Source organism: Cyprinodon tularosa, unplaced genomic scaffold (genome assembly GCF_016077235.1).
Source record: "Cyprinodon tularosa strain WSP-4 unplaced genomic scaffold, ASM1607723v1 ctg5, whole genome shotgun sequence".
NCBI lineage: Eukaryota > Metazoa > Chordata > Actinopteri > Cyprinodontiformes > Cyprinodontidae > Cyprinodon > Cyprinodon tularosa.
Window position 1 is genome coordinate 4,070,288 of NW_024039229.1, and position 25,980 is coordinate 4,096,267.

General features: G+C 40.6%; 1 protein-coding gene across 5 annotated transcripts in view; it reads left to right on the forward strand.

Annotated features, from left to right (window-relative positions):
- cica (capicua transcriptional repressor a) overlaps positions 1-25,980 on the forward strand; it is a 95,964-nt gene that overhangs the window by 34,532 nt on the left and 35,452 nt on the right. For all 5 annotated transcript variants that reach the window (XM_038302771.1, XM_038302767.1, XM_038302770.1 and 2 more), the window contains exons 4-9: positions 2,980-3,111; positions 7,878-8,031; positions 15,644-15,743; positions 18,459-18,641; positions 19,934-20,060; positions 21,472-21,644. In XM_038302771.1, coding sequence (XP_038158699.1) covers positions 2,980-3,111; positions 7,878-8,031; positions 15,644-15,743; positions 18,459-18,641; positions 19,934-20,060; positions 21,472-21,644 — 869 coding nt within the window. The remainder of the gene's footprint in view (positions 1-2,979; positions 3,112-7,877; positions 8,032-15,643; positions 15,744-18,458; positions 18,642-19,933; positions 20,061-21,471; positions 21,645-25,980) is intronic.

Genomic DNA, 25,980 nt, shown 5'->3' on the forward strand with positions numbered 1-25,980 from the left:
CTGTAGTGTCTGCTTCATTAAAATTTGTGGACCCAAAGAACTTAATTTCTTCAGCTTAACAATTTAAATGAATCCTATGTTAAATTAACCTGACTCCGCCAGATGGATTTGCTCCGCATATCCATCTGGAAACCTTCCGTTGAAGTAATTTTGGGAAGGGGCGAAAATACTGGTTAGCTGATTGGCCTATATTGGTGATAGACGGGCCAAATAAACCAATCAGATCAACGAAGCATATGACGTACTAACAGCCAGGCTACGAAACCAGTCGGGAGAAGAGCAAAAACATCTTTTCCTCTGAGAAAAGCCTCCAGAGCAGTATTTTGCTCTTCTTTCAGTGAAGAAATACTCTGTAATTCCGATAAAACTTGCTCGATAGCCACGCTAACGCTAGTTTCATCGGCTGAAGCCGCCATGTTCTTTAGACTGAACTGTCGCGCTTCTTGTTGCGTCACACCTCAACCCGCCTCAAAGCCAACGCTGATTGGACGTTCGTTTGTTGAACGGCTCCAAATTTTCTTTAACGGAAAGTAGCCAGACTGATTAGCGAGTGAAACCTTGAAAGCTCGCGAGATCAGGATGGTCTCACGAGGCTAATGTTGAATAATAATATTACCAAATCGAGGTATACATAAAAAGTGAAGCGGCCCCAGCAATAATCCCTGTGTTACTCCACAGTTAGACGCTGGAGTTTGAGAAAGATTTATCATTAACATTAACAAACTTAAATCTGTTGGTCAAATAAGTGCTTTTCTCTTTATTCTTAAAGCACATTCAAGTCTTTCTAAAATTACAATGTGACCGACTTTATCGAATGAACTCATCTGGGATCTTTTATAGCAGTGACAGTGATTTTTACAGTTTGCAGCATGTCTTTGTTGGAATATTGGATGACCTATGCCCAGCAAAGAATCAGAATATGTGTATAATTGGATGAATCTCCAATAAAACTAACTTCCATCCATCCCTTTTCTGTCACGTTTATCCCAAGCAGCGTTGCGAGGGGTGCTGGCGCCTATCTCCAGCTGTCTACAGGCAAAACGCGAGGTCCACCCTGGACAAGTCCATCGCATGGCAACACAGCAACAAACAGGACAACAACCATTCACACTCACACCTAAGGAGAATAGAGAAGCCAATGAACCTAACAGTCATGTTTTTGAACTGTGAGAGGAAGTCGGAGTCCCCGGAGAGAACCCACACATGCACAGGGAGAACATGCAAACTCCATGCAGAAAGACCTCGGGCTGGGAATGAGTTTGTCCCTGCTTGGTCACTGGTATTCTAAGGTCATTGGCCCTGGATTCTTCTGACTGTTGTTATGTAACACTTCATTTCACAAACCATTAAATCTATTTTTAGGGTTATTGCTAGTCTAGTTTTTAAGCCAGGATGCATCCTGGCACAATAGACAGTGCTGTTGTTGTTTTTTTGCAGCAGGAAGGTCCTGAGTTTAAAGAGTCTTCTTACGTGGTGTTAAATGTTTTTCTTGTGTATGTGCAGTTTCCTCCTTCTGTTAGGCTTCCTGGTCACTCTCAATTGTCCTTTGGTATGATAGATTATGACATTTCCAGGGTGGAGCCCTTACATCGCTGGAGGTACAACCTCCACAACCAACCTGCAAGATTTAAACAGATTAAAGCTTGTGTAGTTTAGATAACTTGGGAGGTGTTTTTTTATAGTGTAGTTTTGAACAGATTTAATGTTTCTAACCAAACTATTTCATCAGATTTGTAAATAACAAGAAAAGCGTAAACCAGCCAAGAAAAGTTAAGCCAGTGCATGTCCACTTAAGTCTAAAATTTTACTCCTTGGTGTATCGTTGACTGTTGGGGCCTCCAGCTATCTGACTCAAGCTTGTTTGTTTATGTTACAAGAAAAACAGTCGCTACGCTGCCGAGATCTCCGAGGTCCGCTGTGAAAAAGACCCAGGATCAGCTCAGCTGCTCTTATCTGTCCACAGCCAGTCAATAAGGCCTCCCAGTTTACGAGCTGTTGTGGTGAAGCTGAATATGACCTCAAATCCACACGTGTTTACATGAGCACTGAGTCAGTGAAGTTCCCTCGTCAGCAGTGCTCCTCCGGTTTCTGTCTGCCCACTTTAACTAGTCCATGTTATGAATAAGCTTCACTTCCTCAGCCCAAGTTCCTCCTGCAAACAGCTTTGTAAAAAACAACCTGAAAGTTGTAATCAGTACAAAGGTCCTGATGCAGTCATAATCACCCTGTCATATCAGACAGAGCATCTAAAACTGAGTGTTTAGCTTGCAGCAAACTCAAATAACGTTCATTAGCATTTTTCCCTCCAGCTTTGCTGCACAGAGTCTGGATCTTCATTTTAAATTAGCTGAAGATTTTCCATATATGGACCCTTTTAATACTCAATTAGCAGGTTAGCAGAAGCTGAAGATCTCAGAGCTGCAGGGTGGAGTTCGCTGGTACCTTGTTTTTTTAAATCTGCATTTAAAGAATTTTCTGAAGCCTTTTTTTTTTTTTTGCAAAACTTTATCAGGAGTTTGCATCACAAGCAGAGGGTGTTAAGTTTTCCTTTTTATTCCCCGGGTTGTAAAATGAAAGAAATGTAAAAAAAACAAAAAAACCCTACAGGGTCTGAATATTTTAGTTTTTAAGAGTTTGCATGCCTTTTTTTTTATGTTATCTCCACCGTTTTAGTTTAGATCTAATGCAAATAGGCATCCGGTCTCAGGAAAGTCTGATGAAATAACAGGTTCCCTCTTCCATGCATCACATGACCCCACAACCCCCATCATCCCGAGGGCTGATATGTATATGTATCTGTGTTGATCAGAGGTGCTGAATGCTCCATTCATGGACCTACTGCTCAGCTGCTTTCCATGAAAGTGTCTTTTTCAGTGGAACCTGCAGCCAGAGGACAGAACTTGGGTCTTTCATCTGAACTCATTACAAACACAGTAACACTTCACCTGATTTCTTCCTGTTTCTCCTCTCTTCCCACAGTTTGGACCAACGTGGAGCCTCGGTCGGTGCCAGTGTTCCCTTGGCATTCGCTCGTCCCTTTCCTGGACTCCAGCCAATCAGGAGAAGCCGCCCAGCCCGCCGATGGCCAGCAGCTTGTTAATCAGAGCAAAGGTAACAACATGAGCCAGCAGCTTTTTCTTTAGCTATGACAGTAAAGAGCAAGCAGTGCTGTGAGATTGCTGTATGTGACAGGGTGTTTCTTGCTGGGATTTCATAGAACAGGAAGTAGCGTGGTGGGGCCTGAACAGTGAAACCAACAGCTGAGTCAGTGTTTACTCAAACAGTTTCAACATGGCTGCAGAGCAGCACAGTTCACTCATAAATTATTGATGGATAACATCTTTTAACAAGCTACTTTCAGGGTTTAAGTCTGGACTCTTCTAAGCAGTGAAAGGATTTGATATTGGTCTCCCAGCCCGGGGCAGTCTTCAGAAAGAGGGCGGCATCTCTCAGTTTGGCCCGTTTTTTCTATATTAGTTTTTTTGCAAACCATATTAATGTGCTGTTCAATCGAAGGTCTTGAACATTAACTTTGATTCTACCGTTGCAGAGTTAAGGCCTCTGCTAGTGTTGCATTGCTCTTGTGCCATGCAAAGTCATGTTTTGCAAATAGTTCTTATGTCCTCTTTTTCTTTTTAATCATAATCAGATTAGCTGAAGCAGGACGTGATTATGTGTCAAGCAACAGAATATAATGACTTTGAGATAAAGTGGGAAATCAAATGTCATTTTTAACTGAATACTTCTTAATGTCTTCTTTCATGATATTTGAGAAAACTACTTAGAGTAGAAAAATGTCTCCCTGCTCTTTAAGACTCATTATGTGTACTAGTGCGTTCTCATGTGCTCGTGTACTTGTGAAACGTCATCTACCTCAGCCCTAGTACTGTTCCAATTCATAAGAACAGCAGACCAACAACAGACAAAGTTCCCGGATTTTGTTCTCGCCCCTCCCTATTTACCACAGCTGTCCCAGCATGCACTGCGGCAGCAGCAGCTTTTCATGGAGCGCTCACAGTGCTCAGAGTATTAAGTTAAAAATTCTCTTTTCTGTTACCATTGTTCAATAAAAGTACGTTTTAAGATAATTTGAGGCGAGAATATTATACTTTTAAGCATAACAATATGGCCCATTTACCGATTTAATGCGTAATTAAAAAAAAAAATGTCTGAAGTTGAGAGGACTGCAGCAACCAGCGGACTTCAGAGGCTAACGGCAGCCAGGGCTAACCGCAGCCCATCTGCTCTGATGGCGATTTTTTTGTTTTATTTGGCAAAATGTTCATTTGATTTGTGTTTATCGGACTGTGTTAATTATTATTCCCCCACTAAATGAAAAAAAGTTCAAATTTATTATTATCTAGAGACTATTAATAAAAGGAGGGGAAATGCAGCTCCAGATGAGCTGAGCGTTTGGTGATGTCATCAGTACGCTTCTGTCCCAATAGACCCATATTTATGCTTCGTGCTCCCGTTCTCCCAGAGTCCAGACTTTCCTGTGTTCTTCTCAGGAACATACTTGGCGAGGACACGAGTCCGTACTGGCGTTCTTGTGAATTGAGGAAAGTCTCCTGTCATATTTTGATGCTTTTGTTTTTTTGGGGTAGTAGTTCGTCAATGTATATGGCATTCATTTGTTTCTGCTTAAAAATATAAAACGCTTTGAAAAAAAACGGTTCTTCTACCATAAACATGGATTCCTTTAAGCATAAAGGCTTTTTTTTTTATTCGTATGGCTTCTCCATCGACCAACAAGCCAGCAAGACATTTACAAACACTACATACACAACATAAAACTTTTTTTTATGTTTTATTGTCTGACATTAGATCACAATAAAGTTTTCATATTTTTGATCAGTTACCAAAATCATTTCCTGTATGCCAAATCATTTTTATTTCATTTTTATCATTTTATTACTTTCTTTAAAGTCCAAACTGAAGAACTAAGATTCGTTTGTGGAAGCCCAGATAATGTTGGCTTTGTGAGCTTCTGATAAATTTACAAGAAACATCTTAAAGGAAAAGTCCGTTCAGCAAGGATAATAAATGGATCATTATCTATACCTAAAACTAATACGTTGCAGTGATTTAAAGCTACAATGTGTAATTTTTTGCGACATCTAACGTCCTGACTGCAGACCGCAGCAACATGAACATCTCCCCCCCAACAGTACGGCGAGCGTTACGGGACAAAATGTCTTCCACGACGTCCGCATCACCTACCTTCTCAAGTGATGAGGTTTGTTTACATAGATAATTTTACAGATAGTATTCTCAGGCATAATACTGCCATCTATTGTTCAGTACCTTCTCAGTTCATCTCTTTCAACTTGCTGTAGTTACTTTCGAGCGTAATGGGCGAACTCGCAATCGCTAGTTTGTTGGCTCTACGCTGCCGTAGCGCAAAGATGTCTGCCTCCATGGCTGCGAGACCCGCTCCAATGTAATTATAAATAACGAATTCTAAGGCAACGCAAATGTTAAGGTTAAGAGGCTGAGTTCGTAGATGATGATAAATAACATAGTTATGTATAATATATTACATTTCTGACTGTATATCCCTGTAATTATTACACACTGTAGCTTTAATGAATTTAACATTAATCAGTAAAAAAAAAAGCTATAATTTTCGTCATGATCACTGAGTCTAGGAGCGGCCATTTTTGTCCAAATATATTGACCCCTCCCTCCTGCCATCTTCCGGCAGTGACGTCACGGTGTGGTAAGCCTAGCGCCATTCTCCCCGCTTTACATGCAAAATCAATGGGAACTACTAGACACATCTGCAATCAACAACAATTATTGAAGATTTCCAGAGGACTTCACCTTTGAAATTCACCAGAGCTATAGTGAAACTGACAATGCCCACGTGCATGGCAGCTGGATGCTGGAATACATCGGGGAAAAGTGAAAAAAGCAATAGTTATTTCACCTTTCTGATTCCTGATCCTCCACGGACAGGTTGGTCGTTGGATCGCCAACTTGAAGAGGGAGGATTTGCCATCGAACTTCTGGCCAGAGAAAAAACACGTAATATATAGCCAACATTTGGAAGAAGAATGTTTTCAAGATGACTTGGATAATAGCGCGTTGTGACAAACACCAGATACAGCGCTTGATCAACAGCCGATACCGCACCGTGACGTCACAAACCAGTAGGTGGCAGTAGTGTTCTTTGACAAACATGGACGCCTCCAGTAAAGCACATTCACATGAAAATTACTCTTTATTAAAAACACTGATCATTTATTGAACAGTATGTAATAATTTCATATTTAAAGAACTTTCAGAAGTTTGAATTCTGAATATAACCGTACTTTTCCTTTAAAAGGTTGCTTCATCTGCGGATGTATTTTAAGGAAACACCCTAAACAAACTGCTTCCTCCTGTGAATTCATGGACAGATCATAGTAGAGCACACAAGTAGTCACCAGGACAATAGAAAATCTGGGACCTCCACAGGTCTGGGTCATAGTTACATTCAAACATTAATGCGCAAAGATAAACCTCATGAAAACGTCAAACCCTCAGAGATAAAGATTTTATACAAAATGTGGGACTGAACCGCTTGAATATTCCTTGTGCGAACATGGGCCCAAATGCCACTCAGTGACAAAGAAGCAAATACTCCAAACGCCAGGTTATAGTTAGAGAATATACTCAGCGACACTTTAGTTTTGGATGGGCATCCTTTAGTCTTTTAGAACTCAAATACAGTTTTTTGGTCTAATAGTATGGGGCTGTGTTTAAAGAAAACCTATTTCCCAATTCTGAATTAATTCTCATATTAACTCTTCATATCACCAAAGACATATTTTTAAAAATGTGTTTTCCATTTACTACAGTAGCAGCCATTGCAAATGGCCCTTCCCAGTCAAACGCCAGCCGAATGGCGGCCCACTTCCCTCCAACTCCCAGCAGAATCCCCTCCAACATCCAGCCACTATAGTGACCCCCTCTTGCATACTTTTTTACTCCGACTCCTCCCTTTCACTGAATTACAGGATCTGACCCGGAGATGACGCTTCTTTTTAGATCTTAATGTCCACAAATCATGACAGAAAGAATATTTTAGTACAAAGATTGAAGTTTAAAAAGGAATTGTAGGGGACCAGCCGAGGACCTATCAGGGAAAGTGGGGAAATTTTGGATGGCTACAACTGTAGCAATCGAGTTTGAGATCAGATCACATCAATTCTTAATCTTTTGAACTGGAACTGAATCTATTCTTGACATTTGAATAGATTCCCAGCCCTTATAATGAAAATAATTATTACTATTGTTTAGTACGGTGATGGCAGCATCATGGAGTAGGGGTGTTTTACTGCAGGAGGGATTGTTGCATTTCACACAATAGGTGTCATCATGAAGAAAGAAATTTAGTTCAACAGATTGGAGAAACTATTCAACCAGTTAGTAAAAATGGGACACTCATACTCTGAATGCCACCTTATAGGCTGGCTTAAGGGAGATGGTTCAAGGTTTTAATAGCAGGCGTTACGAAGCTCTGATCTCAGTCCCTCTGTAAAGAGCAGGACGATGCGTGTGATCAAGCTGTCCTTCAGTCCTGCCCCAGCTGCACCTTTTTATCAGGAGGAATGAGCCACAATTCCAGAAAAACTGCAACTAGAAGCTGATGGAAGGAAACCCAAACATGACTCAGGCAAGCAGATGGAAGTGGAAATTTCACCAAACAATCTATGCAAACCTGTGAATCTGAAGAGTAAAAAGAAAAATCTGAACCTCAGCATTCTTGTGATTTATATTTACATGTAGAGGGGGAGAAAGGAGAGGCTAATCAGGGGCAGAATTCACGCCTCTTAGTCTGACCTGAGAGAATCTTTCAAATAATAACCTCCGGGGGTTTTATTTTTCAGAGCCTCGTTGTGGTGTGGCCCTGGTGAGCGAAGGACGGGCGGGTCCACCAGAGCCGGACCGAGGGTCGCCGTCACGCCCTCCCCCGACCAATGACAATCCTCCTGCAGACCGGGGCGGAGCAGACAACGAGACGGAAAGCGATACAGACGATCCGTAAGTTGCTTTTTATCATCATCAGAAAGGTGTGCGTGAAGCACATGGAGGAACAAAGTTTCATGATGAAACGCTCTTTGATTAAAACCTCTAAAGCAGGGGTCGGCCCAAAATAACAAAAAATAAATCCGTCTGGAGCTGCAAAAATGTAAAAGTCTCATTTATGCCTCGTATGGCAACACGGACTCTAAGTGTATTAGCCCACTGTAAAAAAGGACTGCGTCGTCTTAAATATATAATTAGAATCCATGATTAAACATTTATCCTGGAGTGAATGTCCCATAGTAGCATGAGGTGAGTGAGGAGCAGGGAACGCTCTCACCGCGCGCCGCTTTACCGCCCTTATCCGCGCGGTTTAGGTTATGTTGCATTGATGAAATTATAGAAACAAGATAAAGGAATCTTTCTTTGGTGGACGTGTTTCTGTTTGGAGTAACCAGGGGTGGAAAGTAACGAATTACATTTACTCACGTTACTGTAATTGAGTACTTTTTATGAGTAATATGTAATTTTCTGAGTAGTTTTTGAAATATGTAATTTTTACTTTTACTCGAGTAAATTTTAACCTAAGTAGTTTTACTTCGCTACATTTAAAACTCCCTCACGTTACTGAGTAAAAAAATCAATAAAAAAATATTGATGGTGAAAAAATTAAATGCCGCCGGAAACTTTAACCCCTGTGTCACAGAACCGACACTTAATCACCATAAAGAAATAGAAGAAGACTTTTGACTTTTAAAAGCACTTTATTTGCACAATTCAAACATATAAACAATTGACGTAAAAACAAGTGTCAGTTAAAAATCACTATTAAAGTAAAACAAGTGTAAGTTAAAAATCACTATTAAAGTAAAACAAGTGTAAGTTAAAAATCACTATTAAAGTAAAGCAAGTGTCAGTTAAAAATCACTATTAAAGTAAAACAAGTGTCAGTTAAAAATCACTATTAAAGTAAAACAAGTGTAAGTTAAAAATCACTATTAAAGTAAAGCAAGTGTCAGTTAAAAATCACTATTAAAGTAAAACAAGTGTCAGTTAAAAATCACTATTAAAGTAAAACAAGCGTCAGTTAAAAATCACTATTAAAGTAAAGCAAGCGTAAGTTAAAAATCACTATTAAAGTAAAACAAGTGTCAGTTAAAAATCACTATTAAAGTAAAAGAAGCGTCAGTTAAAAATCACTATTAAAGTAAAGCAAGCGTAAGTTAAAAATCACTATTAAAGTAAAGCAAGTGTCAGTTAAAAATCACTATTAAAGTAAAACTAGTGTCAGTTAAAAATCACTATTAAAGTAAAACAAGTGTAAGTTAAAAATCACTATTAAAGTAAAGCAAGTGTCAGTTAAAAATCACTATTAAAGTAAAACAAGTGTCAGTTAAAAATCACTATTAAAGTAAAACAAGCGTCAGTTAAAAATCACTATTAAAGTAAAGCAAGCGTAAGTTAAAAATCACTATTAAAGTAAAACAAGCGTCAGTTAAAAATCACTATTAAAGTAAAACAAGTGTCAGTTAAAACCATTAAATGAGGAGCTTGTTAACACCGGTGGCATCCTGTTGCATTTTAGTTTGATTTCTGGTATCTTTTGGGCACTTAATTTTGTGTGCATTTTGAAAACTTTAAAATGTAGTTTAAATTTCTTTATTCCTATAATGGTGTTGTCTGTTGGACAGTAGAATTGAACTGCACTTTATGGTTCAGGTTGTGACTGTCCTTGTGCTGTGAGGAAGTATGTTCTTTAGCCCAGCTGATCTTTTGCAAGTGTGGATTTCCACTGAAATATGCCTTGAAATCGATTAAAACACCTTGTGGTCAATTCGATTCATGACTCATCCTTTTTTGCATTAAATAACTCTAAGTAACTATTACTCAATTACATTTTAAATAAAGTAATTTTGTACTTTTACTTTAGTAAATTTTGAGATGGGTAATTTTACTTTTACTCTAAGTAGAATTTAGGCAAAGTAAAGATACTTTTACTCAATTACAATTTTTTAGTACTCTTTCCATCTCTGGGAGTAACCAAGCAGGAACTGACATCCAACAGAGCAGTGCTATCTGTCCCCGAAATCTCGCCCCTCCGTCACCATCGTTCCTTGGTGTTATTTTTATTTTGAGGATTTGGTGAAAAATGGAAGAAAGTTCCCATCTCTGCATCAGAGTGCTACCTGTTCCATCTGTAAACAGTTTTCTAAGCTTGCACCAAAAGTTCTGCAATCACACTTTTTCTCTCACTCCCAACTTGGTGATCGGCTTCATATTTAGCAAGCCTAGAAAAGCCTTTCTAAATGACTCTTTTTTCTGTTTGACAAACTCTGATTACAAAGCAAAAATGCGGACAATCCTTCTGCATTGGTAATGAAGGTAAATCATTCGCTCCATTCGTCTTTGAATCCTCTGTTCTCATCAGCTATCTTCCTTCTTTTCCCTTTGGGATCCATGGCCTGAGACACACCTGCTGCTTTGTTTCCCTAAAACGTCTCTTTCAGGCCTAACCACTGATCTCTATGGTTATGATGCAGATTTTCGTTGAAAGAAATGTTTACATTTATTGTTTAAATTTATTTATTATAATTTTTTTTTACACAATGTTTGTTAGAGCTCCTGCACACCATATTAAAACAAGCAAAACATTTTTTGAAAAAGCTCCAGATTATTTTTAATTATATTTAGGTTGGTGGTTTGTGTTTTCATATAAAAGGAAAGTTGTGATGAACTGAGCATCTTTTTCATCCTCGCTTGCCTCCTCTCCTCCCTAGTGGTTCTGAATATTTCTGTCTGAAGTTAGTTTTTAAATGAAAAACGTGACGTCTGGGTAGATCTTAGCAGATAAAGCCCAAACAAGCCTCAGTTTCTGAGTAAGCCCGTCGTAAACGATGCTTCCTCTCTGCGACTCTGCGTATGACTCACAAAGAAGTGGGTTGTACCTGTGATTAGATGCAGCTTGTTGTGTAGTTTTTGCCTTTAAAACTCAAGGCCTCAGAACAGGTGCACAGAAATCCACCCTCGCCAGCAGAATTCAATGAAAAGCAGCACTTTTTGTCTCTGTGTGTGTGTGTCTGTCTGGCTGGAGTTTGTACAGTGCGTACTCGTTCACTCCTCTCAGGCTGCCTGTCTGCATCTGGCTGCCTTATTTTCCCTTTCAGAGTGACTCAGACGTGCTGTCTGGATGATAGTTTGGTTATGAATGTTTCAGGGTCACTGGGCTCTCACAGACTGGCGGCCCCAAACAATACGCAACTCCTGCACCTGATTTTTTTTTTTTCTTTCCCGGGTTTCTTTGAACTGACGAGAGTTGATGAAAACAAAGGCGACGCATCCAGCAACCTTGAGGCCTTGGTTTGAACTTGGTTGCTGTTTTTGTTTAGCTGTTGAGGCAAAATGAAAAACGGAAGCGCCCGTATGTGAAAACATACGCAAAATAAAGATGACATTTAATCCTCAAACAGACGGGGCTGGGTGATTCCTGTCTGACTTCCTTTGCTGTTAAGGTTTCTGTGCTTATTTAACCTTTGCTTTGTGGGCCAATATCCTCCCTTAACTACAGGTATAACTGGATGTGGAAGCATTATGAGATGGGCTCATATTCTGGGTTTGCTTTATTGTGTGAACCATCTGGAACACATGTGGAATGCATTATGTGTTGGTTTATTGGTGGTTTTTAGTCATGAAGGCCACACCAGTCCTTTTCTTCTTTATTAAAGGCATATAAAAGGCTTCTTCCATTAGGTGTCCAGTTGCATTTAAGTGCAAACCGTAACCACCGTTGTGGTGAAGAGAGAGCTGAGCCAAAAACAAAGCCCTCGATTTACCGGTTGATCTACGTTCCTACTAGCCTCGTGAGACCATCCTGATCTCGCGAGCTTTCAAGGTTTCACTCGCAGATCAGTCTGGAGACTCTCCGTTAAAGAAAATTTGGAGCCGTTCCCCAAACGAACGTCCAATCAGCGTTGGCTTTGAGGCGGGTTGAGGTGTGACGCAACAAGAAGCGCGACAGTTCAGTCTAAAGAACATGGCGGCTTCAGCCGATGAAACTAGCGTTAGCGTGGCTATCGAGCAAGTTTTATCGGAATTACAGAGTATTTCTTAACTGAAAGAAGAGCAAAACACTGCTCTGGAGGCTTTTCTCAGAGGAAAATATGTTTTTGCTCTTCTCCCGACTGGTTTCGGCAAGAGTAGCCTGGCTTGTGGTTGTGTTTTTGTCGTCGCTCTGTTAGTACGTCATATGCTTCGTTGATCTGATTGGTTTATTTGGCCCGTCTATCACCAACATAGGCCAATCAGCTATTCAGTATTTTCGCCCCTTCCCAAAATTACTTCAACGGAAGGTTTCCAGATGGATATGCGGAGCAAATCCATCTGGCGGAGTCAGGTTACTTTCCTACCCTCATCTATGGTCATTAGCTTTGGGTCATGACCGAAAGAACGAGATCCCAGATACAAACAGCTGAAATGAGTTTTCTCTGTAGTGTGTCTGGGCTCTCCCTTAGAGATAGGGTGAGGAGCTCAGTCATCCGGGGAGGACTCAGAGTAGAGCTGCTGCTCCTCCACATCGAGAGGAGCCAGTTGAGGTGGCTTGGGCATCTGATTAGAATGCCTCCTGGACGTCTCCTTGGTGAGGTGTTCCAGGCACGTCCCACCGGGAGGAGGCCCAGGGGGAGACCCAGGACACGCTGGAGGGACTATGTTTTTCGGCTGGCCTGGGATTCCCCCGGAGGAGCTGGCCCAAGAGGCTGAGAAGAGGGACGTCTGGGCCTCCCTACTGAAGCTGCTACCCCCACGACCCCACCCTGGATAAGCGGAAGAAGATGTAGAGACGTTGCACCCCCTCTGCAGACACTCTGGTGCACCTCTTCCAAATTGTAGGTAACCACAGACAGTGCCGCAGACTGGAGGCCTCTGATTTGTCAAATCTAGATCTGTTCTACACTATGCGTATCTCTTGTTTGGTACCTTGCGAGAACGCTGGGACCCTTTTCCCACCTGGACCCCTGCTCTTTTTCACCCTCATGTCCCTCCGTTGTCGGACAAACTTGCCCCCATTTCCTCGACGCCTAGCTAGACCCACAGCTATTTCGTCATTTTCCCCTTTTGCGTTGTAGCGTGGAATAACAGCACAGAACACGCTTCAATACTGAGCATAAATCACAAATGTCTGCGTCCTACCTGCGACAAGCTCACTGCGACAAGCTCACTGCGAAGCTTTGCTGTGGAAGCATAATCAACCCATTAGTCCTTGCCAGTGTGACGCTGGGGTGGTGCCTTTTTCCGGCAGTCAAAGGGCGAGAGGCGGGGTACGCCATGAACAGGTCGCCAGTCTGTCGCAGGGCAACACAGAGACACACAAAGATACACAACCATGCACACACACACTCACACCTAACAATTTAGAGAAGCCAATTAATCTAAAAGTCATGTTTTTGGACTGTGGAAAGAAGCCATAGAAACCCAAGAGAGAAACCATGCATGCACGGGGAGAAAATGCAAACTCTATGCAGAAAGAATCACACCCAGAACCTTCTTGCTGCAAGGCATCAGTGCTACCCACCGCTTCACTGTGCAGTCCCTGTTTATTTTCATAGAATTTTTATTTGATACTAGTTTTTTCAGATTCAAGGGATTTCTGTGACCATTGTGGGATTTTCTTGCATTAAATGAGGGGTTCCAACTATTTCGTCTGTCTATGTTCAAGCTCTAGTTACAGTTATCTAAAATGAAGTTAAAGTCAGATATTAATTGGCCTCCGTACAACTCGGATCAAACAAGCATTGCCTGCCTTCACCTTTGCCTCAAGGGTCCTAGACGACCCTTTCTGCAGCTTGTACACGTGTCTCTCAGTCAACATGCCTGAAACAAATAGTTTGATCATTAGCAGGACTTTGTAGAAGCTCACTGAATGCTGAGTGGACGATTCAGCCGATTGATTCAGATGTGTTGATTGAAAGGCAAAGTAAAAGTTGCAGGAAACTGGTCCTCCAGGACTGGAGTTTGACATGTGTAACAGATTCGTTTCTTCAAATGCAACAAACTTGAAACAGAATACTATACCAAGCAATGCTTCCAGATACTTTATTCCATGCTTTCATGTAGAACTTGTAATTTTATAAGAGGTGTGACAGAAGAAGTGTGCAACTTTAGGGAAGTCTGCTTAGTGATGCAGTGGTTTCTAGTGTCGCCTCAGTAACCAGGTCCTGGAGCCTCTTAGTGTGAGGATTTTGCACTCTCTCTTCCATTGAATCTTTAATTCTTTTCCAGCTTCCTCCCACAGTCTGAAAACATGAAAGTTAGTCATCCCTCAGTTGTTGTAAGGTGTGAATTTGAATGAGCACTGGCATTTGTTGTTTATGTCTCTGAAATGGACTGGTAAGCTGCATTCTGCCTCCAACCAAACAATGTCTGAGAAAGGCTTCAGGATTCGAACGCTGCAAGCTTCATGGTATAGAACAGGGGTAACCAATTAAAAATCTGCAGGGTCCAAATAAAGAAAATCAAGGCTTTAAACCTGGGTTTGAATTTAGACTAAGCCATTCTCAAGCACATATCAAGGTGCTCATTTTGAGCCTGGATCCAGATTTATTTTTGATTATGTTCATGGTGGAGAATCCTGCTTCACAGCAGCAGGTTGAACCAAACATCCTCTAAATGTGCAGGGTCTCCTTTGAGCACGCCATTTCACTTTTCTTTCACCAGTTCACCGCAGTTCTTCCAGCAGTCCACACTTTCTCTGCTTTTTTTTTCTCATCGTCTTCTCCTTCTTTCCCATCGCCCGGCTTGCCACAGGTTTGCCTGCTGTGTCTAAAAGTAGCAGCAGCAGCAACCCAGACTGACAGCTCATTGGCTCATTTGGATCACGTGCAGCCTGGAGCCGGACGCTCTGGAGGGCTTTACCGTATTAACAGGAGAAGCAGCGCAAGTGAAATTAGAAACTGTCGTTGGACAACATGCGGTTTTCATAAATGTTTTAAATCAGATTGGGTCCAGTCTGGGCCTCTCTACTGAAGCTGCTACCCCCTGCGACTCGACCCCGGATAAGCGGAAGAAGATGGATGGATGGATGGATGGAGGAGAGGAATAAGTTCAGACAAAGCAAATTAACGTAATACATCAAAATCCAGGTTAAACTCTCAATCCTTGATGGCAGTTAGTGAATTTATAGGGATCTTCCTTCAAGTGTTTCTCTGAGATTCTCGGCATTTATCAGCTGTATAGTAGAAATTCTTCAAACTCAACCAAAACAAATCGTGTGAAACTAAAATGGCAACATGACCTTCTAGGGTAAAATAAAATTAATCTCTTTAATAACATACTATGAAAGCATGTGTATAAAACCTGAGACTTTTTTGTTAAATAAGTTTCTGCAGGAGGGGCAGGGTGTGGGCACATTGGTCTGTACTCATCCTTTGGACTGGTGAATAATTGGTTTAAAGACAAATGAGATATATAACCTTAAAGAAGCTGTTTTGCTGTAAAGAGAGAGAAAAAAAAGAAATCTCTCCTCAAATCACATTTGTCCACTTGACTTCCCTGAAAGTTCCCCCGATTAAGGAATCTCCCTTAATTTCCGCACTAAGCTGTACTTTCAGTTTCCGCTTTCCTCTGTATGCTGTTGAAGGTTTTCCCCTGGCGTGGCCAACGATCCATCTCCCTCCACCGGACCAATGAAGAGGCGCACACAGTCGCTCAGCGCCCTGCCCAAAGATGGAGACAGGAAGGTGAGTCGTATATTCAGACCTTCAGCAGTTCTATATAGAACATACAGCAGGAATATTAGCAAAGTTTCAGGCTACAATCAGACATTTTTGTCTTTGCTTCTCATCTAAGCTGCTGAAGCTCAATCAGATGCCATAGATTCTCTGCCCGATTTGTGTCTCGTATTTGACTAGACCTTTTAAACAAGCAAATGCAAAACATATAAGTGGCTGAGTGACTCTACAGCTTGAAGGAAAACCTCTGACCCAGTCTCTGTTTGCGTCTTATTGGTTTCCTGCTGGTATTTCGAGTTTGACGTGCTGCACTTTGACCATTTTTCCCATCCCTTTCAAAAAAAAGTTAAAGAACAATCCTCTGGGCTTTGTTTCCAAGTTTAAAGACGTTTCGCCTCCCATCCAGGAAGCTTTTTCAATTCAAAATGTCAGAAAGCGTTGAGTTCGAGGATATATACAGTAGCCCAACAATATAGCCTCGAACTCAACGCTATTCCTGACATTTTAAATGACATTATTTTAAAATGTTGCCTCTGTCTGGCTTCAGGTGAACTGCCTGTGGCATCATACTGAAGGCATCACACTCAGCACAACAGTAAACACTGAGAAATAGGTGTTATCACTCAAGCGCATAACAGAAGTTACTTTTTGTGTCGGCCGCTGCTGTTTGTGAAACCCATAAATTAAAGGAGAGTAAAACTCTTTATTGTGGCATTTTAGGGAGATCTGATGCCATTTCAGCACGTTGGACTGTTTGGATTTGGAGACACAGCCAGCAACGGTGGGACAGGGATGTCATCTTCTTCAGAGACTGAGATTAGTCAGAACTTTATGGTGCAGATGGCAACTTTCAATCATATATGTCAGCTCCTCTCCTCTAAAGGCAGTAGACTTGATGCAATCCAGTGTATCAGAGTGCAACAGGGAGGGATCATCACATGCTTGCTAACCTCGATTGCACTTTAAAGTCTTCTGATTGAAGGGCTGTATTAGATTTTACAGTAGAAACTATACGTTATTGTTACCGAATACTTACTTTAGGTATGAGTCCTTATCTTTAACCATTCATAACCAGTTCCATAAAAACAAAAACACAATCAAAAAATATCTGTTCCAACCTCAATAACTCAGACTAGCTAAAGCTACATGTTTATTTGCTCAGGTTATACCGTATTTTCGCGACTATAAGGCGCATATAAACATCTTTTTTTCCCCCTCATAATGTGCGGCGCGCCCTATGTGTGTTGTTACTGCGGACGTTGTTGAGACCGCCAGAAAATGACTTTGATGGGTTTGATTAATACTTTGTGATAAATACATGAACAAAGCACAATCATACTCAGTTTTTCTCCTCCTCTATTTTTAAATATGCAGTAGAGGTATTTAAACGAAGTAGAGGATACGTACCGGTATATAAAACCTGCGCCCTATAATCCGGGGCGCCTTATGTGTGTGTTAAATACAGTAATGGCACACATAACTGAGACTGCGCCTTTTAGTACGGTGCGCCTTATGGTCATAAAAATACGGTAAAATCAGAGGGTTACATTGAGACAGACCAGGCTTTTCCATGTGCTCCCAATGAAGTGTCGACTGCTGGGCCGGACCTCAGAGCCATGAGCCGCCCGTCCTCAGCTGGAGGAGCGGGGCTGGTAAGGCAGGCGGGGGGAAGCACGGGTCCCCCGGTGTCCAGGCTACCGTCACCTGGTCAGATTCGGTCGCTCCGTCCCCCGCTGGCTCCCTGCCCCCGTCCACTAGGGTTCCCGGACCAGCCCCGGAGCTGACGGCTCGGTTGGAGTGCCCGGTGTGTTTCGACTACGTGCTGCACTGTAGTCGACCAAAATCCCGGACGATTTTCAAATTCCCCCGGAAATTTTTTTAGGTTTGAAAAGTAGGGAAAAAGAGGACATCTGGTCACCCCACCATATCAACAATTTGATGTTTCAGTGAGTCAGTGCTTGTTGCTATGATGCGTCTTTGCTCAGCAGCTTCGCTCGTTGTAAACCAACCAATCAGAGCACAGCTCATCTACATATTCACGAGCATAAAAGGAAGAAAACCTGTCGTTTCATTCTAGGGATTTTAACCAGGCTGCATTAGGGCTCATAGAACAGCTAATATGCCATTTTTAGCCCAACCAATGTTACACACCCTATTCAGAGACCTTAAGGATGAGATACCTTATAGAATCATTCTATCACCCCTTTAACACTTTCCTGAAAGAGGCAGCTTACACTGGATCGTTGGATTATTTGAGTTGTGTTTCTATGCTGATCTGTAATAAACTCTCCATCAGAAGAGAAGTACGATCTTTTCATTCACTGCCTCAACTGTAAGTCTGAGGACAGTGCATGAATATAAAATTCTCCAGGTCGGAAATAAACCGCAGACAGATATGAGACGTACCCAACACCGGCCCGTCCAGACTTCTAGGGTTCCGCTTGTCATAAGATCCTCTTATTATCTATGGGGAACATTTTTGAATATTGGTGCTCAATTAAGACAACCAAAGAGAAGTTTAAGGCATTGGTTTTGTCGCTACCAGGAAGTGTGTAGCTGTCGTACAGAAGTCTAACCCTCAACTTCCTTCTTCAGTTTAAATTGAAGCATCGTCAGAATTCTTAGAAAAGATGAGGAGAGTTTTAAAATCTGACTTATCGACACCAGTGAACAGAGTACATGTCCGAAACCTCATCGTACGTTTTTTTCTCTAATTCCAACCAGAGGGAGAAGGACCACATCCGTCGTCCCATGAACGCCTTCATGATCTTCAGTAAACGCCACCGAGCTCTGGTGCACCAGCGACATCCCAACCAGGACAACCGCACCGTCAGCAAGATCCTTGGGGAGTGGTGGTATGCTCTGGGAGCCAACGAGAAGCAGCAGTACCACGACCTGGCCTTTCAGGTTACCACAGAAACCCTCTATTGTGTTACGTCTATCTCCTTGAACCCCAGTCGGCTTCAGCAGATGGCCGCTCACGCTGAGTCTGGTTCTGCTGGAGGTTTCTTCCTGTTAAAAGGGAATTTTTCCTCTCCACTTTCGCTACAAGCATGCTTGGTGTGAGGGATTGCTTTCCGGTCAATGAGTTGAAGCAATCAACTGGTTTTCCTTAGATAGAAAACTTGAAAATTTGACTGTATGATCTGATTGAATTAAAGTGCCTTGAGTTGACTTGTGTTGTAAATTGGCGTTATATAAATAACCTCTCAAAACAATAATAACTCAGAATGCTTGAAAATTACACTGATAAAATGTTTACCAATATAGATGTTAGACATCGTTGGAAAGCTTAGATTCTCCACAATTCAACCACCTAGTTCATTTTTTGGACACAGCGAGAACCAAAGCACAATTAACACAGATATAGCAACATTTCAAAATGTAACATGACAAAGCAGCCACAACAAGCAGGCATGTCTTTATAACTGCTGTTCAAAAAATACCTATTTTTTTCGAGAATAAAAAACAACAACTTTGACTCTTGTTTGAACTGATGCAGCTTGGGTGTTTTACTCACCCAATTTTCATGTATATATTCAGAAACTAGAAGGTGTTAGCTTTAAAATAATGTATCACACATGTAATTAGGGTTTACAGTTCCTAAGTTATTTGCTTTTCCATTTGGGTATGCAAAATAGGCAAGAATTTCTCAAAGTTAGGTGGATATTAAGAGGATAAACTGAATTGATCTGAATAGGTAGAGGTGACACGGCTAGGACTCTGAACAGGACATATCTAACTGTGAAACTATAAAAGTCTGGAATCATCCCAGGTCTCAGAGATTTTTTTTTTTACTTAAAGGCATCCAGACTTGCTTATAGTCGTTAAGAGTAGATATTTAATGTTTTCTTTGTACTTAAGCTACTGTTTTGCTTCCTTTCAGTCCAGTTACCAGAGAAATGCTCATTTTCTTCTTTACAAAAATATTTTTCTTCCTGTTGGACTCTATAAAAAGCAAAGCAATAATAAAACAGTTTGGCAGCACAAAATGGGATTTTTAAGACTAACACAATATCCTGTAAGATAAAAGCAAAGGACTCCAAAATTATGGGAAAGTCTGGATCCCAGGATGTAAAGATTAGAGATATTAAAGCTTCTTTAGAACCATTTCACTTTTTTGTTTTTTTTTTGGTGCCTTGTTAAGGAGTTTCTGCTTCACATTGTCCTTAAAGTCCATCTCCCCCCCCCCCATGCAGGTGAAAGAGGCCCACTTCAGAGCCCACCCTGACTGGAAGTGGTGCAACAAAGACCGCAGGAAGTCTCTGTCTGAAGGCCGCGGCACCCCGAAGGAGCTGAGGGAGAGGAGCATGTCCGAGAGCATGGGTGGGTGAAAGTCAATCTAAAATCTACAAAATATGGAAACCCTGAAAAATATTTGTAATTCCATTGCTTTAACCATTTATAGGGCACTCAGTGAAATACTTTGAAAATAAAAATTTCCAGCCATTGGTTTTATCAGAATCCAGGACAAGCCCTTATTACCTTTGTAACATTAAAAAAATCTGAATATTTTGATGGTAAAAAATTATGTCAACGTAATAACAAGAAATGCAAACTTGCCTGAATATATTAAGAAAAATTACAAAAGTGCTTTTATAAGAAATTCATGAAAAACACACTGAGAGTGAAAGAAACACATAACCTTAGAGGCATTAATGCTGATACTGGCACTTACACTTTTTAGTTTATAAACCTACATATAATTTTTAACTAAGCTTATTAACTTTTTAACTATTCAATTAGCTTTTTACCTTTTTTTTTCTTGACTTGTTAACTTTTTTTTTCCAACTTAATTTACACACTGGAAAAAATCAAAATCTAGATAAGTCATTTTTTCTTAAAATAAGTGCATTTCTTCTTAAATTGAGGAGATTAAAGAGATATTTTGCCAATGGAACAAGACAATTTAGATTTAAAATAAGAAAACACAATTGCATTGTCTTATTTCAAGTGCATATTATCTAATTATCTTATTTTAAGGGTAAAAATACTAATTCCATTGGCAAATTATCAAATTTACCTGTTCAAATACACTTAATTTAAGACATTTTTACTTATTTCTAGATCACTTTTGCAGTGCAGTAGGTCATTTATCATTCAAGGGCTCATCTAATTGGTCAAATGCCGAATAGATCTTGTGCTTCTAGACCTCACTGGGGGGGGGGGCTCCATTAGTAAGGGATAACCGCCCGATAACGGGTTAATTACAAAATCTTTATAAATAATAACACTTGGATAAATCCTTCATTATTAATTAGGATGGCTTAATTTACACTTATTTAGGGTGGATTAAAAAGCTACATTTATCAGATTGCATTTAAAGTGTAAATCAATCTTTTTATTTTAAGGTTTAACCTCTGATCTTTCTCAGCCATGATTGCTTGATTTATTGCAGCTGTTTGGGTAAATCCATGCTGTTTCAGGCTGTGGTATCTGAGCTGGAAAATATTTAAAACCCAACTTAAAATGCTTTGATTATTCTCTTAATTTTACTTGGAGCAAGATGGAAGAAATCTGTACACATAAGTCATGATAAAATGAAATCCATAAATTCCTAAGTGGTTGTATTGTTATAAGACTTGAAAAGATGGATGAGGTCTCAGATGACAAAGCAAAGCCTGCTTTTATGTTTCTGGCCCTGTTAAAAAAAAAAACAAAAAAAAAAACATTCCTATATTCCTGTGGACTTTTATCGATCTTGTCCCTGATGAGTCTTTCTTCTCTTTCCCCCCAGATGCCCTCTCGGAGTCCCAGGCGCTGGAAGTCAAAGGAGGAGGCCCGGGCTGGCCGGGGGGATCGGAGCGTCGAGGGGGGCCCCTGGGGGGCCCCAACCCCCGGCCCCGAGCCTTTTCCCAAAGCGCTGTGCACACCCTGGAGCAGAGGGAGAGGCAGAGGGAGCTGGAGAAGGTATGAGGTCGTTAATCTGTGGCTCCCAGCTAGAAGACAGACTCCAGAGACAATAAATAAGAAAGAAAGAAACTTCTAGACAAAAAAAATAAAACAGAAGTATGTTGATTAAAATGCTTTTCATCCTTTCAACCAGTAAAGAGAATCTAAGAGTACAAAACCCAATGTTTTCTATATCTTACAGATTGAGCATGTTTTCATCTCCCAGGGTGTTTTTCATTGATAGTTTCCAGCGTTTCTGTTGCTCATTCTTCAGACTTTAATTGCTTTTTCACATATTTCAGTCCTATTTGGTGCATTTTGTCCTTAAAGATCTAAGAACACCTTACAAAAGTAAAAGGGCTATAACATTATCCTTACTCGAGGAAAACTGCTAAAGCAGGAAAAATAATTACAGATTCTTTTTACTTACTTAATAATTGAGAATTTTAAATGGCTGCTGCGGGAGTTTTAATCTCAATAAGACTTTACCTGCTTGAATAAATGTCACATAAACTGTTTGCATGGTTGATTGATTACTTGATAAATAGAAAATAGAGGGAAATAAAGAAAGAAAGATTTCCTGTATTTTAGAAACAGCAGCTGCCAGATTGGAGGATTTGTTAGATTTGATGTTGTTTTCATTATTTATTGACATAATTTCAATGGAAACAGTTTTATTTTTTGTTTTTTTTTACTTTTCTTTCTGACTCAGATCTTTTCTACATTTAGGGGTAGCTAAGATATACTGATTTCAATACTTATTCTCTGTTAGCTCAGTAGGACAACACACCTGCCTATGAAGTGGTGATTTAGGGTCCCAGGTGGAGCAATTTGTTGTTTTTTTTCTCTGCTGCCGATTGAAGCCTTTTTGTAGTTTGAAGCCCACTTGAGGCTAAGCTGGGTTTAGCCTTTGAAAGAGCTTCAATGCTGCAGACTAAATAAGCAGAGTTTCATGCATCTGTCTGTGTTTGCAAAAGTTAGCGAGCTGTTGCTGCTGCAGGCTGGTGACTCAGCCTGAGCCGCACGAAGGGACTTATTACCAATCTAAATATCTTTGTTTTTCCACCCAAACAGCTCAACATGAGAAAAAAAATATTATCTTTTAAAGGATTTTAACTTTCTGACTGATCAATTAAAGCTGTTAGACTCAAACAAAGACTGAACTGACTCAGTTTGATACGTAATAACTTATATTTAAATGTTACTTTGTTAGCTTAAGTAAAATATTTATTGCATTTTGATTAGATTGGATGTTATAAAGTGAACAAGTGACGAGACAAAAAAACATGTTTGTACTCCTGTTTGCAAAAATGTACAACAGATTTTCACCTTATCCCTGTCAGTGCGGCTGATAAAAGTACATGTTACATGGATTAAAATATGTATTTTACAACAATAGAACAGAAGAAAAGCTTTCCCACATCATGAAGCTGCCACAACTATACAGAATCAGAAGAAACTGTATTTCTAAGTAGTTTTTATTTTTCAAGTTACAGCAATTTGTTTAGTGATACGGTGCAACAAATAGAGTTGACATGTAGATTTGGGAATGTCTTATTCGGAAACTAAAAGGCACATTGCAGCTGCTTTTTCTATGTCTGCTTCTGTCTCCTTGAACCCCAGTGGGCCTCAGCAGATGGCCGCTCACACTGAGCCTGGTTCTGCTGGAGGTTTCTTCCTGTTATAAGGGAGTTTTTCCTCTCCACTGTCGCTACAAGCATGCTTAGTGTGAGGGATTGTATTTGAGTCAATGAGTCGATGCAATCAGCTGGTTTTCCTTAAATAGAAAACTGAATCAATTTGACTGGATGATCTGGTTGAACTGTAAAGAGCCTTGAGATAACATGTGTTGTGAATTTTGGCGCTATATAAATAAACTGAATTGAATTGTAAAGGAGTAATAAGAAAATAGAGAGAACCGGTTTAGAGAGGAAAAGGAAGGCTCCAGTTATTTAATATAAATAATATCTATCCATTTTTATTACACACTTACAGTATAAGGTTAAACTAAATTTTACTTTTGATATGCTGAGATATTTGTATTACTAGCAATGGGATAGTGTCACAGGGAGACATTGTAGATAAGGCTAGATGTAGACTGGGTCTTCTGGTCCTGATGGACCACCTTGCCGATTTATCCAGCGTACCCCAGACGTCCCAGAATCTCCTAAAGCCCTGGCATACACTGAACTTTCTATGTATTTTTTTCAGTTTCGGACGTACACTTAGCATAATGATAATGTTTCGAGAGGGTATGTCCAGCTTAACTTATGCATAACGCACGGCAGCATAATCCCCATTTAATGATGCACAACCCAGTGTCCTGAGGGGGGCAGCGATGCGCCCGAAGGCACCCGGTCTGCATAAAAACATGTCTTTAATTGTGGTATTAACCTGGACAGTGTTGTATAAAGTACTGAAATGTTGGGGTCAAGTAAAAGTATAAGTTCCTCTCCAAAATATGACTTTGGTAAAAAAAAGTCCAAGTTTCTCTGCAGCTCCTCCAGAGACACCGACAGCCTCTGTGCTGTTTCTCTGATTATCTTTGCAGATCTGAAATTCGTCCGTCTTACTCATTTCCTCCTTGACTCATCTGCTGCGCTCTTCGGTCTTCATAATGTTAAATGTTCTCAAACAAAACCTCTGATGCAAGAAACTGAACGGCTGCATTTATACCCAGATTTATTTAGGTATAAATGATTTCTACTGCAGTTTCTTGTTTGTGAACGCGTTTAAAAACGATCTATATCCGGATAAAACTCACAGTTTTCCAGCTGTTTTAAGATACTATGTGGAAACACTAAAAGATTTTTATAAAGCAGTGAATCCCTTGAGTTTAGATTCTTTTTCTGCCTGAATGATTCATAGGTCAGAGGTCAGGGACCAAAACAAACAACATATTCTCTGGAAATAGTCAAGGTCTTGACTAAAAATAAAGGACGCCAGAGACCTACAGGAAGTAGAAAGAACTACAGACCAAGACCACTTCTGGTATTAAAAGAAAAATCCAGCTTTTTGAACTGCAAATATAATCAAATAGGAGGGATTTTTTTTTGCACGTTATAGAAGATGAATGAATATGCAGGGGAAAAAAAGCAGGTTACTACCTACAAAGCGTGTGTGTAAAAGCATTAACTGTTTCTGTATTCGCTTGTTGTTCACACCGCACAGCCTTTTGATTGAACTCCACAACTGAAATCAAAGAGGAGATCAAATGGACTCTCTGGCTTCCAAGTTTGAGAGCCGTAGCTGCTGTAAGAAACCCACTGAAAGTTCTGTGGGAGGGGGTGTGCAGGCATCAGCTTCAAACGCGTTCGCCTCTGCCGCTTTCAAATGGCCGTGTTGCTGCATCACTCCTAATCTCAGAGGAGTGCATGTCGACTCCTCTGTGTCAGGGCGCTCATTGAAAGCTTGTGGCGTGCCGATGATGCGTGCACCGTCTGAGCCAATCGATTTGTCTTGTTGTGCATTAGTGCTGAAACTACTATGTGGGATGTTATGAAACTTCTGCGCAGCCTGTTACTGGTACAAAAAAAGGTGTGAATATAAGACGCCCATCTTGGCATTTCTGCTAAACCTTTATTTCCATACCGGGGTTTATTTTAAGATCTTATTTACTTACTTAAAATCCGGCACTAACAGACATGTGTAGATGAAGCAGAAGTTTGGATGTACTGAATAGGAGTAAACTGAACTTCTCTGTTTTATGTTTTATTTTTTTTTTGTATTACTTCTTGCATAGGAAAACATTTACATATATTTCCTTATAGTTTGATAAACATCTTAATTTCTTTTACTAGATTCTCACTGTATCTTACTGGGATTCTGGCCCATTCCACCGAGCCTCGTGAGACCATCCTGATCTCGTGAGCTTTCAAGGTTTCACTCGCTAATCAGTCTGGAGACTCTCCGTTGAAGAAAATTTGGAGCCGTTCACCAAACGAACGTCCAATCAGCGTTGGCTTTGAAGCGGGTTGAGGTGTGACACAACGAGAAGCGCAACAGTTCAGTCTAAAGAACATGGCGGCTTCAGCCGATGAAACTAGCGTTAGCGTGGCTATCGAGCAAGTTTTATCGGAATTACAGAGTATTTCTTCACTGAAAGAAGAGCAAAACACTGCTCTGGAGGCTTTTCTCAGAGGAAAAGATGTTTTTGCTCTTCTCCCGACTGGTTTCGGCAAGAGTTTGATCTATCAATTGGCTCCTCTTCGTCGTCGCTCTGTTAGTACGTCATATGCTTCGTTGATCTGATTGGTTTATTTGGCCCGTCTATCACCAACATAGGCCAATCAGCTAACCAGTATTTTCGCCCCTTCCCAAAATTACTTAAACGGAAGGTTTCCAGATGGATATG